Source organism: Temnothorax americanus, unplaced genomic scaffold, assembly GCF_048541705.1.
Source record: "Temnothorax americanus isolate GAGA-0224 unplaced genomic scaffold, ASM4854170v1 Scaffold1, whole genome shotgun sequence".
Lineage (NCBI taxonomy): Eukaryota > Metazoa > Arthropoda > Insecta > Hymenoptera > Formicidae > Temnothorax > Temnothorax americanus.
In genome coordinates this window covers 7815936-7833329 of record NW_027509230.1, presented here as the reverse complement: position 1 = coordinate 7833329, position 17394 = coordinate 7815936, and the positions used below count along the sequence as shown (strand labels likewise).

General features: G+C 42.0%; 1 protein-coding gene across 1 annotated transcript in view; it reads left to right on the top strand.

Moving 5' to 3' along the window:
- The first annotated feature begins 6382 nt into the window (after positions 1 to 6382).
- The window catches only part of LOC143895466 (uncharacterized), a 73816-nt gene continuing 62804 nt past the window's right edge, over positions 6383 to 17394 (top strand). The window contains exons 1-2 of the mRNA XM_077402614.1: positions 6383 to 6733; positions 7157 to 7204. Coding sequence (XP_077258740.1) covers positions 6647 to 6733; positions 7157 to 7204 — 135 coding nt within the window. The 5' untranslated portion in view covers positions 6383 to 6646. The remainder of the gene's footprint in view (positions 6734 to 7156; positions 7205 to 17394) is intronic.

Genomic DNA, 17394 nt, shown 5'->3' with positions numbered 1-17394 from the left:
TAATTAAACGGTATAATTAAATAACAATTTGTAACATTTTATCGCGATAGCTTTCCTTTTACGCGTCTCACGTAACTAAAAAAATTTTAAAATCACAGCAGAACGATCCGAATTTTTTATATAATATTGGTACCTAATTGGCATCAATCAACAACGCATGCGTCGCATGCTTGGACGACGTATATGTTTATATACGTGTACACGTCGATCGCGCGGACCATGTCACGCTCTCGTGTCCTCGCTGCTAATGACTCATTATCACGAGCAATCGCCCCCTTATACACGACGTCGCCGCTCTCGTCTCCTATCACGTTAAAGCGCCCTTGTCGAGCCTATCTTTCGTCCTACCTGCACATCCGCGTCCGCTGCATACATATTCAATCCGTCATGCGATCAATTGTTAATCAATTAATTAACAGCGCGAGCGGTGCTTTAATGACAGCGCGCAATACTGCCACGCCTCACGAGACTCATTTAAGCACTCTGTTCATTATCCGCGCAACGTAAACGCGCGTAATTCCCCGGTAACGATCACAATGGAAAATGCTCGCGATTCCTGCCAAGTTAGGTATATTATTCGGAATTTCTAAAAATCGAGCGAATTAACAAAATGTGTTCTAAAAATAATTTACAGTTTTTATGAAGACTATATAATACTTGGTGGCGCAATTACGTTCAAATTTCATTACGTTTGAGAACATTTTTTAGAAATATGACAGCTCGTATATTTTTTTCTAAACGAGCTTTATTCTTATGAATTTATAATGTACATTGCATTGGCGGATATTCTCTAACATTAGTTTGCATATAAGTTACATCCCTTTCTCTCTATTAATCTGCTAGCTGATTATAGCTAATTAGATACATCGCACGATTAGCTGATCAAATCATGATGCGTTCCGCACGCGCGGCGCTCCCACGGTCTTCAGCACCCTGTTTAGAATCGAATCGAAGAAAGACCGTCGTTTGATCCCTCTCTCCAAAGGTCAATCGGATAATGAACGGACGCAAGAAGCGTCCCAGGGCGAGTCTTTCGCGGTAAAACGCTTTTTCCCTTAAGTACGAAAGCCGGCGCCCGTGTATGTACACGTACACGCGGCCGTATCCCGGAAGGTTAAGCCGTGGATAGAAACTCCGCGATGGTCGTTTTTCCTCGCGGCCACGGAAAAACGCTCCCGGGGAAAATAAGGCCGCGCGGCGGCGCCTAACCCGGTAACGGATTAAAACGGAGCCCCCGTAAAGCGCGTGCCTGTAAAACATCCCCCGGGTTCCTCCCCCCCTCGTTCCTTTCCTCGGCCCGTCAGTTGCTACGTCCGCGTGTTGATATATCCCGAGTTTGCAGTTTGCGCTAGCGCTACTAAAAATCCCTTATTCCTAACTGTGTCGCGCGCACAGCGGAGAAGGTAAGAGAGCCGGGGGCGGCTGGGTCAGACGAAACGCGGGGCGCGGAAGGGGTCATCGCGCGCGCACCACCTGCACCCTTCCCACGGCTTTAGCCCGTAGCGCCAGCTAGACCAACAATAAGCTGATAATTGAGCTTTTGAATAATTCCAGCTATTTAATCCGGGGTTTAATAAAGCTTGGCCCTCTCTCTCTCTCTCTCTCTCTCTCTCTCTCTCTCTCTCTCTCTCTCTCTCTCTCTCTCTCTCTCTCTCTCTCTCTCTCTCTCTCTCTCTCTCTCTCTCTCTCTCTCTCTCTTCCCGCCCGTCTCTGCCACGCTCCCTGCGCGCGAGCGCCGTTTCGAAACACCCGTGAATTTCATTAGAGGCTCATCAGCGAGAGCTTGCGACATTAATGCGAGCAATTTCGTCGCGGCCCTTTTTTTCGCCTCTCGCGGCCGGGCGCCGAAAAAGGTCGCGCGTATAGGCAAGCAGTTTGAGAAAAGCCAAGCAGAGAAAGCGCTTTCCGCTGCAGCTGGTAAAGAGTCGGCGTGCACGAAGCATACGTTTTGTTAGGGAAATTTCCCAAGAGCGCATTTTGTACATGGCAAACATTAACGCAGAGACCTAGTTATGTATAAATACAAAAAAAATGTTCTGAGGTAGTTTACAACATTTGGTATTTTTTTTCCCTTGATATTAAATACGAGGTAATCAAATTTCGTACGCGTTACGTTCAGCAAACGCAGTAAAATTGCTATTTTTTGGTTACTTTTTCAATCCTGTTATATTGTGCGTTAACGTTCATACTTGGGGTATCGATATGCCGGACCGATACCGGTCTATGCAAGGACGAGTGTTTAGTATCGCAGCGTTCTTTCATCGGTAGATTAGTTAATTTCGGTGCCGCTCTGCCCGTGGTCCCCGGGTCCCCGATGTAATTAGCTGTACAATAGGAAACAACAGTTCCCCGTGGCTCTCTATCGCATCGACGATGTAACGTCTAAACCAATCTCCGGCAGCAGACAATTATTACACCCGCATTTCGTACGTATAATCCCCCTTCTCGCCTCCCCGGAGGCTGGTGTTGCGGACAAAAGTATTCCCCGAGGTTAATGCGAACTGCATTAGGCGAGTGGCAGCCGCATGTACCTCAACGGTCAGTTGACAAACGGTCAGTTTCAATGATTAGACGCGTTCACTTAACGGGCGTTTATCGTTTGGTGCTCCTTTTCGATTTTGACACATCAAAAACGATACTCTCTCTGTCGGGTTTCCTTTTAAGGACACAGTTTTTATACGTTGACCCAGACAAAGTGACGTAACTATATAATATAGTTTCATATAAAACTTATAAAAATGCTACATTTATGAAGTTATTTATTTAGGCCAATTTAGGGAATTCTAAAAAAGTAGGCAACAAGTGGAGTAATTTTGTTTCATGTATGTCATGTTAAAAAAAAAAAAACTAATTTTTTTTAGACTTTTGCTTTTTTAGATAAATAATTATTATTTAGAAAAGCAATTTTCTCTTACGTATTTTTTTCTTCAGACACTTAAATTATTTTTAAATCAAATATTTAAATCTTTCACACAAAAAGCAATTTTTGGATATATATACATATACAATACATACATATAAGAAGACTAAAATGACATAAATTATGATAGGAGTATTAGGGTAAATTATCGATTATTTAGATTGTTAAATACTGTTATCTCAGTTAGTAATTAGTGACAATATCATCTTACATTTTGTTGATGAGACACTGCTAATGTAATCATCAAAAATATTTAATTAATTAGCTGGTACCAATGGAATATAATCACAGAAATATTATCTATTAATAGGCGATTTCAACAACAGATAATTTAATAATACTACAAATCTGTAATTATCCAAACCAGGAACCCGATCAAAATTATAACTGGGTAAATAGAGTAGGTTATCCGCGAAACCTTGTCGCAAATTTCTATTAGTAACACGAAAGAAAATATCACTACGTTTCATCATTCCACGGAAGAACAATTTGCGGAAATTCTATCTGAAGAAAAATTTACCGATCATATTAATCGATTTAATAAGAACGGATTTTAAGTATAGCTTTTTTGAAATTAAAGCGTGTTTTACAAATCGGAATAAATTTATTAAAAATTAGAGTAAAATTATTAAATATGGTAAATAATCGAGAGCAAATAAATGCTTGCTGTTACAACCCCGATCATGAGTATCTTACCGGGATAACTTCAACCGGGGTAATTCTATCTCTCAAATATCAACTCTCAAATATCAAAGATTTCGCGGCGTTGATCCTTCTGATCCAGCGCTATCTTAAACGATGAGCTCGAGCTCACGCTTGCTAAACATCGTGGATCAGTAATATGTAGAAGCCACTTCCTCGAGTAGTCGCGGTCAGCTTATGTAGAGAGAGAGACTTCATGCTTCCGTGGACAGAGCACACAGCACACACGCATACATTTTGACGCGTACACAGTGAACGCACACGTAGGATGTACGGCCCCCCCCCCTCTAACTTGATCGTGTATAGGGGTAACACAATCGATTGACACAATGCCGTCGTCCAATACCGATATGTTTAGGCATCAAAGGGAATTCCCACCTTGTGACACACAGGGCTGATGCCCTCGGCAGACTCCTTGACTGTTGGCATAGTTAAAATGTCATCGTGGATGCGGTTACCGGAGCGTTGCCGTATGGGGGCTGGCTTTTGATCATTCCGCTTATTGTCGGTGTGTCGAATTGCAGATACGCGGCGGTACCGAAACGATCCCGCGAGTTATTCCTTTGGCAATCTCGGCAGTCCGCCAATTATAAGATAATATTTAAGATGAAACAGACCCCGATGCGCGTGCACATTCTTGATGACGGTCTCAATCCGAGATCTCTCTCATCCTAGATTTAATACAGGATAATACTCAAGATGAAATAGACCCGATGCGTGCACGTTCTTGACGATGGTCCCAATCTGAGATCTCTCTCATTCCAAATCTAATATATGGACCATCGTGACGAATGCGATAATATACTACACGATCAATTTACAATTCGGGTCAAGCAGGACAGTCGAGATGAAGTTAATGGAATGTTGCAACGATAGCGCAACATAGTCACATTTTTCAATAATGAAATAAAGTGTACTAGAAGCAAAAATTTTCTAGTGTGTCGAATCTTTAGAAGGGTGAAAGAAAGGGAAGATGGAGAGTTCTATTCCCTCCTCTGCTGTCGCGTCCTGCGGTAAGAGATATAAGATTCATGAGATGCTTCGTGCAAGAATACAATTTTTATGAACTAAAAGCGAGAGAGCAAGATCTTGCATTTATATCAACGTTCTCTTTCTTTGTCTTTTTTTTTCTACCTTCGTATTTGTCAATCACAAATAATTAATGTAAAAAAAAGCGAGGTGAAGTTACGGATATAGCACGGATTACGACACGTTTGACATACATACCAAATAATAGTCACATGAAATATAAAGGCAAAATGTAATAGACAAGTGTAAAGTAAAAACAAAAAAGAACGTATGTAGAATAGAAAAAAGACTGTTCGTGATTCTTTTGCAATATCTCATTTCTTGTACATTTTATTTACGTTTGTAATATAATTTTATAAATTCATTGCCTCAACATTGAAATGAAAAAATCACTCACCGGGCCGAGATGCGCAACAGCGGAGTTGTAAGTTACCCTGCGTGTTGATCTGTAACATATAAATAATTTTACATTGAAGCAGTATCCAAGACAATCAATACTTCAAGTAAATAATTATATATCGCGCCTCTCAAATTTCTAAAACGTTAGTTTGACAGATATCTGATTTTGAAATGCTAATGTAAGAAACAATTGCGGCCGCATATTTCCGCATTAACTCATTCATCTCTCGTCTCGCATATGCCGGAGATCGAACTCCGAAATTGCAAAATTGCGTCGGAGTTTAAACCTAATGAGTAATGAGTTTCGCGTAATGGGCGAATCAAGTCGCGCTCGAGAAAGTGCGTGGCGGAATGCGCGACAATAAAATAATAAACGAAAAACATCTACTCACCCCACGGTTGCCCCGCTGTCGCCTGATGCCTCCCAGGCCTTCTCCTCCTCTCCTCAGTCCTCAGTCCTCCTTCATTGTCGCATATCGCATTTCCATGTCCACTCACTCTCGACGTTCACGATTCACGCACGAAAATCGACGATATCGTCGCTTATGATCACGCGACACTTTCGACAATTTGAAGAATTACGGAGAAGCTACGAACAAATCGCTCGACGCCTGTCGGCGTCGACCCGTGATGTCCCGCAGGTAGATGCGACGAGTTAGTCTAAAGGCCTATCTACATAAGACGCAGAACGCGAGTCGCAAGACACACGCACAAGTCTACATGTCAAATGTCAATCTAACAAAGAGGTTAGGTTGACATGTAGACTGTGTGTGTGCTTGCGACTCGCGTCGCGTTCTGCGTCATGACGGCGCGGCGGAGAGATATTCGTAAATCGCGCGACCAACTTCACTCGCCAGAAGCAACCGTCGCGAGTCACGAGGACGCTAACACTTGCTGTTTGCGAGCCGATTTTGGTTAACCATGCAATTGAATCGTCGATTTATGAACATTCATATTTATGTCTATTCCCCACGATCGCCAAATATCGCCAAATATCAATACATGATTAAATACAAAGTTCATAAATCGACGATCTTAATTGTAGTTAACCAAAATCGCCTCACAAGGAGCAAGTGTGTCCCGTCATCGGCGTCGGCCGTGATGTCCTGCTACAGGTAGACTAGACACTAGACGGTACACGGTACTACGGGTAGACGCGACGAGTGAGTTTAAGATGGCGGCGAGAGTTTCGCAAATCGCGCGGCCAACTTCACTCGCCAGAAGCAACCGTTGCAAAGGACGGTTGCTTCTGGCGAGTGAAGTTGGCCGCGCGATTTGCGAAACTCTCGCCGCCATCTTTAGACTCACTCGTCGCGTCTACCTGCTGCGGGACGTCACCACGTCACGGGTCACGGGCCGACGACGCCGACGTCGACGGGCGTCGATCGGATCGTATAGCTTTGTTCGTAGCTTCTTCGTAATTATTCCGTGTAACAAAAGCGCGTGTACGCGCCGCGTCGCGAGATTAATACCGCGGGAATGCCGTGCATAGTGTCGAAAGTGTCGCGCGATCATAAGCGACGGTATCGTCGATTTTCGTTCATGAATGTCGCGAGTCGTGAGTGAGTGCGCCGACGGAGATGCGACAATTGCGACATGCGACAACGGAGGAGGACCCCGAGGACCGAGGAGAGGGGAGGAGGAGGCCTGGGAGGCATCGGGCGACGGCGGGGCAACCGTGGGGTGAGTAGATGTTATTTGTTCATTATTTTACTGTCCCGTTACGTGGCGGATTCCGCCACTTTCTCAAACGCGATTTGATTCGCCCATTACGCGCTACTCGTTAGGTTCGACTCTCCTCTTCTCCTCCTCTCTCTTCTCTCTCTTCTCTTCTCCCTCCTCTCCTCCTCTCCTCCTCCTGGCGTTGACGCAATTTCCCAATTTCGGAGTTCGATCTCCGACATATGTAAAAAGAGATATTATACGTCGAGTCTCTCTCTTATTTTTCGTTTATCGTCTATACGGCCGCGATTGTTTCTTACGTTAGCATTTCAAAATAAGATATCTGTTAAAATGACATCTTAAAAATTTAACGGGTGCGATATTTACTTGAAGTAGCGATTATCTTTGACGCTGCTTTAATGTAAAAATATTTCTATGTTACAGATCAACGCAGGGTTACAACTTTACAACTCCGCTGTTGCGCATCGGCCGGTGAGTTACTTTTTTATTTCAATGTCGAGACAATGAATTTGTCAAATTATATTACAAACGTAAATAAAACGATTCAACTGTAGGTAAAAAATGATATATGCACTCTTTGTGTTATAAAGAGGCATTTTATCATTACTTAAAATATTTTTATATTAGAACCAATATTCCCCTCAGTACAATAATTGTTTTACTTCATTATATAGTATAATAATTCATTAATCCCTTTAATTAGATGGTAATAATCCACTACATCAGTATCATACTTTTTTATATAATTGAAGGGTTTGTTAAACAAATTTGAAGGTTTAATTAAACAACGTTATTTTACGATCTATTACTCTTTAACGGCTTAGGTATCCGTCATTTCGATAATGCCACTGCGTCGTATCACCCTTTTAATGTAGTGCTCGCCATAGTAAAGTTTATCCACGGCAACGTGGGAAATTACTAACTTCTCGTTTGCTCCGGTAATTCTCATCGCGTCCCCGTTCCTATTCGTCTCCTCGCGCTCCCTTTCCCCCTTTTATCGCGAAGCCGCGTCTTCGTGGGCTTGCCGAATACGAACGATTTAACCCCCGTGTAACTTGGCGGCGACCGTGGAACATTAAGCTCGCTCTACGCTACACACGCGCGCACATTGGTGTATGCATTAGTATTAGTACATATTTTAATGTGTCGACGGCGTACAGCATTTCACGCCCGCGCGTGTCAGTGCTGTATATGTTTAATGTCTCTCTTTCTCTCTCTCTCTCTCTCTCTTTATTTCTCTCCCTCCTTCTCTCTCTTCCTGTCTTTCTATCGACCGATCAACGCCGATGTATCCTTTATGATTATCGGGCCATGATTATTTCAGCCGTTTAATTGATATAAACACCGAGCCGATAATTATTAATTTCATGAAATATTACTACTCCATGTACGTCCGCTTTAAATGCCCAGCCGTCCGCGAATGGAACTGATAATTGTCCAGCACGGAGCGTCGCAAATTACGTTACAAATACAGTTACGAATTTCTATGATGTTGGTTACAAAAAAAAATAACAATTATTTTTTAAAATAAATTCCGATTAAATTGTAGTTTGTTTTCTGTCTCAAAGTCAGTTGAATAGCGGATTTTAATTTTGTTTTTATTTTTATCGATGTAACACTTCATATAGCTGCAAGAATAGCAATGATTTTATATATTATATGATATTTCGCTTTTACGTATAAATGTGTGTATAAAAGTGCACATGTACTGGTTTTTAATTATAAAAGTGAGGAGTAATACTGTTTTTGGTTACTTGAAATATAAAGAATTATGTGTTGCCTATAGATAAAAATATGGCTTTTTCTTTTTGGTCAAGAAACTTGGTCAAGAAAAGGAAACAAGTAAAAAGTTAGTAAATTATACAGATGCAAAAAAAAATGTAATAAACATTTTTTCCCGCTTCCTTGTCGATACGCAGTGTGTACATACATTTTCACTTCTCTGCTTTAACTCGGGGCCGATCGAATTTCAATTTGATTAGGATGTTCCATCAGCATCTCGGTATAGGGATACATTTCCGCGGTCGTTTTGCTATTCAATGCCATCGAGTATAAACGCTTATCGACGCTTAACGACATAATTCACGCGGTCTCTCGACGTCCCCGAAATGTAGCCCCGATTTATTCCGATCGCGCGGTTTATCATGCGATGTATTGCATTCGGCCCACCATGTCTGACGCTCGTGTTATTGCTAACGCGCCATTTGAGATGAGACCGTTCCGCGAGAACGTGCCATTTGCAGCTACCGCGCTGTGTGTCAAGCGACGCCAGCGAAAATAGATATAAATAGTCGCGATGCACACGGGGAAGGATGACGGCGGCGATGTCTCTCAACGCGTCTCGAAGAGGATACGTGACGGCGTGACGACGCGATGGGTGGCGGGGGCGGGGGGGAGGGCACGACGAAGAAAAGAACGACCGCCCGGGACGACCCGCCGACACGCATTTTGCATTCTCTCCCTTATGAATATGTTATCAGGACGTCTCTCGATGGGTTCTCGTTCGCGCCGGTCACGCGCGGACAAATTTACTGTCAATATTTGCTCGCCCCTGTGATCCCCCCGGGGTGGGGCACCCGGGGGTTGAAATCTCGCATTCGCGGCGCCCGTGGCGCGAAACGCACGTAGCCCGGCGCGATCAGCGCGATGAGCCTCGCGGGACGCGTCGCACACACGCCCCCGTCATCCGACAATCCGCGCGCGTGTCTCTCGCTCTGATTTTATTATCCGAAGCTCCGGGTGAGACGGGGGAGGGGGCAGGGGTAACGTCGGTATCTAGAATATTTCGCATGGAAAGCAAATACACGTTTGGTATATTTGACTGTTACCAAAGGCATCGTAAGTATATCCGTAACGCGGATTTGCGATACATTCCACGCAAGAGAATATAAACCATGCGCTGGAGGAAAAGGGCGCATTAAATTTTTACGTATTTGCAGTTGATATTTCGTGTATTGCAGCTCGTAGTTTAGCAATGTTCCCCGCCAGTGATGCCTGGGTACACTCGGAAAACTCCTCAAAGTTTGTACTCTTGCCGTACATATATATAATATATATATATATATATATATATATATATATATATATATATATATATATATATATATATAATATATATATATATATATATATATATATATATATAATATATATATATAATATATATATATATATTACATGTATATGTATTATGTATGTACATACATAAAGCAGTCACAAGTCAAATATATTAATACATCTTGCGCGCGCGCACGCGCGCGCGTAAAGTAGCGCGAGTCGCGGTTAAAGCGACGTGTTTGACGGTAGAAATACCGTAGAACTGCACTTGACACCTGTGCCCCGAATTCGGGGATTTTCCTCCGCCCCTCGTCCGGCATACACGACCACCCTTCTCCTCGTCCTTCTCCATCTCCGCGCGCCTCTCGCTGCACCCTCTTGTCAACCCGCGTCGCGGCTACTGGCCGGAGTCCAGCCCCACCTCCCCCTCGACGTTCACCCCCGTTCGCCACTTTGATTCCTGCAACTGGCCTTCTGCAAAATTACCTACCTACGGCAAACTCGCGTTGAGGTTTTGCGGTGCCGGCCGGCCGCGGCCGCGCGATATATCAACGTTACTGCTGCAACGGCGACGGTTTGCAGTGTGTTTGCGCGGCGTGCGGCCGACTCGGCCCAATTTTACATGCAATTTCGCGGCGGTGGACGGCGGGAGATCCGCCGAGGACGCCGAGGTTTTTAATCATATCTACCCGGTCGCGGGCCGCTCGGGTGGGATATTAACCGGAAATCATTCCGGCCGCTCTGCAGCGGGCCACTGCTATCGACATTGTGTATGCCCCGCGTGCTCCGGCACGACTGGGAAAGGGCGCAGCGACAGATATACGGAACAAAAATGGAGCTATCAGGGCAATCGTTGCGAATAGTTACGAATTGTCGCATCGATTTCAGGGGAATAATCCGAACGATCGGAATATTTTCATGCGAGCGCGTTAATCGTTATTGGAGTTTTATACTTTTATATACTTGCAAAGCGAAAGTCACAATACGCGTGGACAATTTGAAAAAAATAATGACCGATGGAACGATTACATCGTGGGAGCGTAAAGTACATATTTTTTGTAATCGAAGCAATATTTAGTTTCTCTCATTTTTTTTTGAACGGTAAATTAATACTGTCTACGTTCCGCTGTCACTTGAAAGTGAAATATTACAAATAAATCAAATTTTCGTTATTGTTTTAGAAGAATGTGTGTAGATCTTTTCTCATATTTATTTCCATTATATTATTTCTATTAATTTGACCTATACGCATTTTCTTCTTCTTGCTGCTCGTATATACACATTGATAAAACAGAATATGAATAATATTATAATAATAATTGTTTGTATCATTAAACAGAAAGATTTGTTTGTACATCCGCGTAATGCTCGCGAAGGGGATACTTTATTTCGGATGTACTCGCGAACGACATCGTTCGCAGATGACCGTTTTGCAAGAATATACGTTTCTCAGTGTTGCGATTTATCATCGTGTCCGTTCGCTGCACACACTCTCGCGAATGTCATTAAGCGCGGATGATATCGAGACCTCAGCGTGGCTATATCGTTACCGAACGCGGGACGTTTCCATTAAGTGCATCGCGAAATGAATGCGGGCGCGCGAGCGATGAGAATGTGGGGACTCTCGCCCGAAATCGTATTTCTGTCATTAACATGGCCAATTTTAAAGGAGATACCGGAATGCGAAAGCGCGCAGTCCTTCAGCGAATAATAATTCTCGCGTGAGACTCGCGTGAGACTCTTTTTCGAATGTAAATACGACGGGCTGCTGCAAACAGCAACATAACGCACGAAAGTATACGAGGAACATTTTTATCTTTGAAATCCAGCTTTCGCCACGAAGAGACGACGGAAATTTATATACTTATCGCGATTCAAATAAAATTTCTACCCGAAGAAGCTTCGCTTCGCTCGATCATTTCGCGATCGCGCATGGCATCAGCGCGGCGCGGCGCGACGTATAAACAATTATCGCTAAATACGCATGCAAAAGTATCTCGAAGCACGTGCTGTTACCCGATGATTAATATCGGTGACAAAAAATGCATCCACTCGAACGAAGCGACAAGCGAGCACTCAAGCTGCCACTACTCGGCTTCAACGGTGTCATATATAGATCCCGACAGTGGCATGTATGTGGCTCGCTCGCTCGCCGAGAGAGACCCTCCTCGAGCGTCGCTGCTATCGACAGATATTGACCGAAGTGCGCGAAGAAAAAATATTTCCGACGTTTCGTGCGCGTTTCTTCCACTTCACACACGCACCCAGCAAATGTCCACTCGTCCCGGGCTCGAATCGCGTCCGCTTTTATATACGTGCCACCGGCGACCGAGAACGACGACACATCAAACGCAGCCGGGAAGAAATGTGCCCCGCGAGTGTGATTTGTTGTCGCGTTCTCTACCGAGCGCATCTTCACGCGACGGCGAAAAGGGGTAGATCGTTAATAAAGACGTTTGTGAAAACGTGCGGTGAGCGATGCGTATAAACTTTCCATTTGCGTCAAACACCATTAAAATACAAAATCACACACTTGTTAGAGCTAATAGCTTTAATTCTTTTTAAAAGCATTGTACCCAGAAACTAAATTGTTGTTGCAGTATTTAATTTCGTATAACTACTTCGTTCTTTCTGTATTTTTAAATCGCGATAAATATAAAAATATGAATAATAACAAAAGGCAAAAATATAGGAATAATAAAAAGCAATAAAAACGCGCGCGCGCGCGCGCGTGGGGTTGCTATTGAAAACCGAATAATACAATTTATTTGACAGCTGTAGCCGCGCCGGAAAAGGATGGCATTAAGCGCAATATGCGCGCAAACTTCATTCGACGCTCGCAAAGTTTTGTCCCAGATTCAACGCGTGCTGTACACGCGGCTATGCGCGCGCGTACTCGTTAAAAGTACGATTCGTTTCCATTAAGTGCACCGGGGGATGATCACCTTCGGGGAATCGCCCACCAAGCTACGTGTACGTGGCGAATTAAGTCGTTAATGTCAAACACCTTGGTCGGCGGTCGTCCGAAATTTTGGAAATTACGAAGTTTAGTTACACACCCGTTCTCCGGGCGCCCGGGAGAACGGGAAGAGCTGATTCTCAGGAGCCTGCTTACGTATTCCGCTGGTAATTAGATTTGACACCCAAATTTGCGGACGCGCACGTTCACCTGCAGGCAACGTGCACGCTCGTGCATTACTTAGGATTGTCCTTGTGAATGGCTGCGTGAAATTGTTGCTTCCTGGATTTCACGGCAAGAGTTCCGCGAGTAATGCACAACATCAGCTTTGTTCTCTCGAAACTAATCCACAGGCTATTTTATATTAAAAATGCCTCGGAGATGTTTCGTAAATGCGCGCAATGCACTTACGCAATCTTATTTGCAAATGGTATTTTGCTTTCTTTAAATTCTATTCAGCAAACTGACGTAAAAAAATTAAATAAAATAAAACGTGGATAAAGGATTGTTCGGAATTCCTCTGTTTCAACATTCGCATAGCGACTCCGGCGCATTACAAATCTGTGAAATTGTCGCATTGCAAACGAAATGTGAACGAAACACTTTATCTTAAAGTTTTTGTTCCAAAAAAGCATCGACTACTTTAAATAACGTCCGAATTTAGTAGAAAATTTGCTTTTCATAATTCTAAACAAATATATAAATGTAAGATTTCACTGGCTATTTAATGCTGCATTGTTTAACTAACTCTCAGAGATAGAGTTTTCGTTAACAAACATGCGACTACGTAATATTTCCTTCATTGAATCCTGTTCATTACTGCTCGAATTATTTCAATATTATCTCAGCATTTTTATGTTTTTTACAGAGAATCCGGTCTTTTTATTCGAATAAGAATTTTCCTACAAAATATATATAATTAAATTTGGCAACAATAACTGCATGTAAAATTGTTGGTGAAAAAAGTTTGAAACTGAAAATATTCTGTGCGAGACGGCAACTCTTGTTATCAGTAGTTTATTATTAGTAGTTGTCAGTGTATTTTTAATTGCATGTGTTTTTTAGTTACGGTTTTTTTTAGCGTTGGCCACATGTCGCGCAGTTTTAAAATTGTTCACGCGAGAATTTGTTGCCGTTAAAATATTTCAACCATTTTATCGTAGTGCAAACGGCCAAAGTGCAATAATCATTATCATTATCCTAGCTTACAATTAGTTAATATTCAACAACCATATATATTTTAAGATTTAAAATATTTATTATCGATTATTTTGGGATTTTTATAACATTTATTTATTTATTATGTGCTCGTTTACCTTTACTGAGAATGTAGATATTTTGACTTTATATCGCGCATCAAAAATTTAACAACGATGTAACGATATATCGCGAGATGTATATAGTACGGTTTATATATATACTGTGCGACGTGAATATATTTTTAAACGTGTATTTTTCATGCGACCACTTTTGGTCCCGTCGAAATTGGTAATTCCTTTGAGCCACACTCTTGGAAGCAGAAGTGGAAGGAACTACCCGGAACATTATCATTTATATGAAATCCTTTGCGCGTCCTTATGCATAGTCATTATCCCGTCGCTTTTTACCGCTATCCCTCCATCAGGAGAAGCTTACAGGAGCGACGAAAACAAGAGTAGTTCGATACACGTACACGCGCGTGGAAAGGCGACAATCTTAATTAAAGGGCGCTGGCTGGCCCCTGCAATTTTATTCGGCATTAATTCGAGCCAAGTTCAGTTAAACGCGCTTTAAGGCGCTACCGGCTTTCCGCAGTTTAACTCTTACGAGCAAATTGATTAAAAAGCTTGGCGAAAATTGTGTGCCAATTGACGCGAGGTCTGACTAAACCCTGGTAAAACAATAATACGAAATAAACAGTTACCATGTCTGTTCTTTTAAATAAACCGATTCTTGCAGATAGTTTGCACAATTGTTCTCAACGACTTTTTATTGTATCAAGAGACACGACAGTGTCTTTCGGTGTCCGATTATAAATCGGCAGACATATTTCAATACTTGCATGTATTCATTTTCAAGCACTTCATACCTTTACTTATCTTCATCTATGCTGATTTATCTGAGCACTCTTCTCCTCCACCCACTCCAAAGACCTCAATACATTCCGATACATTCCCACATAATCCAACACACCTTTATTCACTCAAACATATCACCATCCACCCTCGCTTCCCCACTCACACTCCCTTCTCCAAACACCTCAATACTTTCCACATCTTAACATAGCCCAACACATCCTTATCCATCCAAACACATTATCACATGTCTTCACTTCCCCGATCCACATCCCTCTCTCCATCAAATAATCCTGTATACGTATCTCAATAACCCAATCAAACACACCACCACCCACCGCCACTGTTCCATGTACTTCCATCCACTCCAAACACCTCAATACACCCCGACACGTCCCAACATAGCTCAACACAATCTTATCAATCCAATTCTATATTATGTACGTCATATTAAATAACTTATGAATCTGTATATTGTTAGTTGTTTTTACAGTTATGTGTTATTTTACATTACATAAAATCAACACGTTACTTATAAGACACTAAATATTACAAAAGGCGTGACATCACCATGAAAATGATCTTTTTAAAAAAGATTTAAAAAAGCGCCAAGTGTCGGTTGAAATAACTATTGTGTAAAACAATGATATTTTAATTTTTATCTATTTTTGCTATGAAAGTAATTATATTTAAAAAACTTGGCGCTGCCACACACACACACACACACACACACACACACACAAGACAAGTGCATGCGAATGTTTCATATAGAGAAAGGAAGTAGTATCTTTATGTATGTACAGATACTAACAGATAAGTTATCTTAAATTTACTTCACATTTATATCTATTTTACATTTTAAATCAAATTCGCTCTTCAATCACACAAACTTTCACACACGCACATGTTTAGAAGTCTAGCAACGCCAAGTATTTTTGGATAAAATATTCCATTATTTTAATAAGCATGATAATGAAAGAATTGAATTTTATGATGTGTATAAATTCATGCTCAGTTGGCGCGACGTTTGATCTACTTTTACAGCAATAACATTGTTTCGCACAATAGTTATTTCGACGAGCGCGGATACTTGGCGCTCTTTTTTTTAATTTTTTTTTTAAATAATATTTATAGTGATAATATTATACACTTATATAAAAAAATATTGCACATATGTACTATGTAGATACTTCATTATATATAGTAATAATATTTTCGCGAATATAGAGTCCGTTTACGGAAAAGATCGTATTTGTCGAAACATAAATAAACTTGGGATATGTTTCTAAAGTATATACTTCACGTGTGCATTTCTGTAAATATAAATATTTACAGTAAAATGTAAAGGTCCATATTTCGGGATGCACGTGGAAAAGCATTGAAATTATAATGTAACATGACTTATGTCTCACAAAGGTGTATTTAGGGTGATATAAAAATATTATCATGTTTTCGCAGAGATCAATATCGAATTACATCGTTACACAAATAGTTTTTCTGGCGAGAAGTAACATATTTACGGATACTTTCGCGGAGCGTGAAAATATTCTCAAAACGCATCAGGCGCAATGCTTTATTACGATATAACAGCCGGACGTAAGGATAAAACTTTTCGCGAGCTTTTCTTTATTTAAGGCGACGGGAGTATACTTTCTCCGGGAGAGAGAGAGGCTCGGAGAGGCTTTAATGCAACACGTAAGTATGACGACGATTTACTTCCTTCCCCGTTATATTTTTCTGCCTCGAAAGACAAAGCGCCGTTGTGAAATCTGAATATCTGAGGGCACGGAGCACACAGCGTTATACTCGGCGGCGAACGTGGGGTTATTGCATATATATATATATATATATATATATATATATATGGGCGGGGCGGGGGGAACGGGGGTACGTGGTGCACTTCATCATTCTCGATCTCGTATGTAAAGCGCATGTACGGGCTATACTTACACGGAATATCCGCCTGTAATATACCGAGACTTCTGCGGGAGGGTACAAAGCGCCCCCCGCGTACCCCCGCGGACGAATATATGTATAACTGTATGTATGTAAAAACTTCGATTCGCGATCACGCGGGGCGCGCGGAGATGGTTTCGCAGATAAAATCCGAGGAATATGGAAATGTGATATTGCCGCGATGAATTCGCGATTGAACGAAATTTCGCGGTGAAAGAACGGATTTATCGCGCGCGTCGACAGTCGGATGGGCTCCTATTTCGCGGTAATTCGAGAACTTGGTCAAGAGCAACACCCGGCGCGTACGTTGAAGCGAAAATAAGAGAGAACCGAGAGAGAGGTAAGCGCGCTTAAGAATAATAGATTCCCACCGAATCCTCGCCGATGTGGGTTCTATTCAGAAATAGCGTTGTGTATAATGTTATACGCAGATTAAATCTAATTTCGGTGGAAGCGTGGTTATTTGTGGAGCGCTTAAAATCGGGGAAAATTGTGGAACTCACGAGAAATAAGTAGTGAAAGCGTATCATATTTTTGCTTGTACTGGTGGTATATAGCAATACATACACACTTTCGCTTTATGTACGAATATCTTCGTTTCTCATATTTAACACCGATAACTTTCATCAAAATTA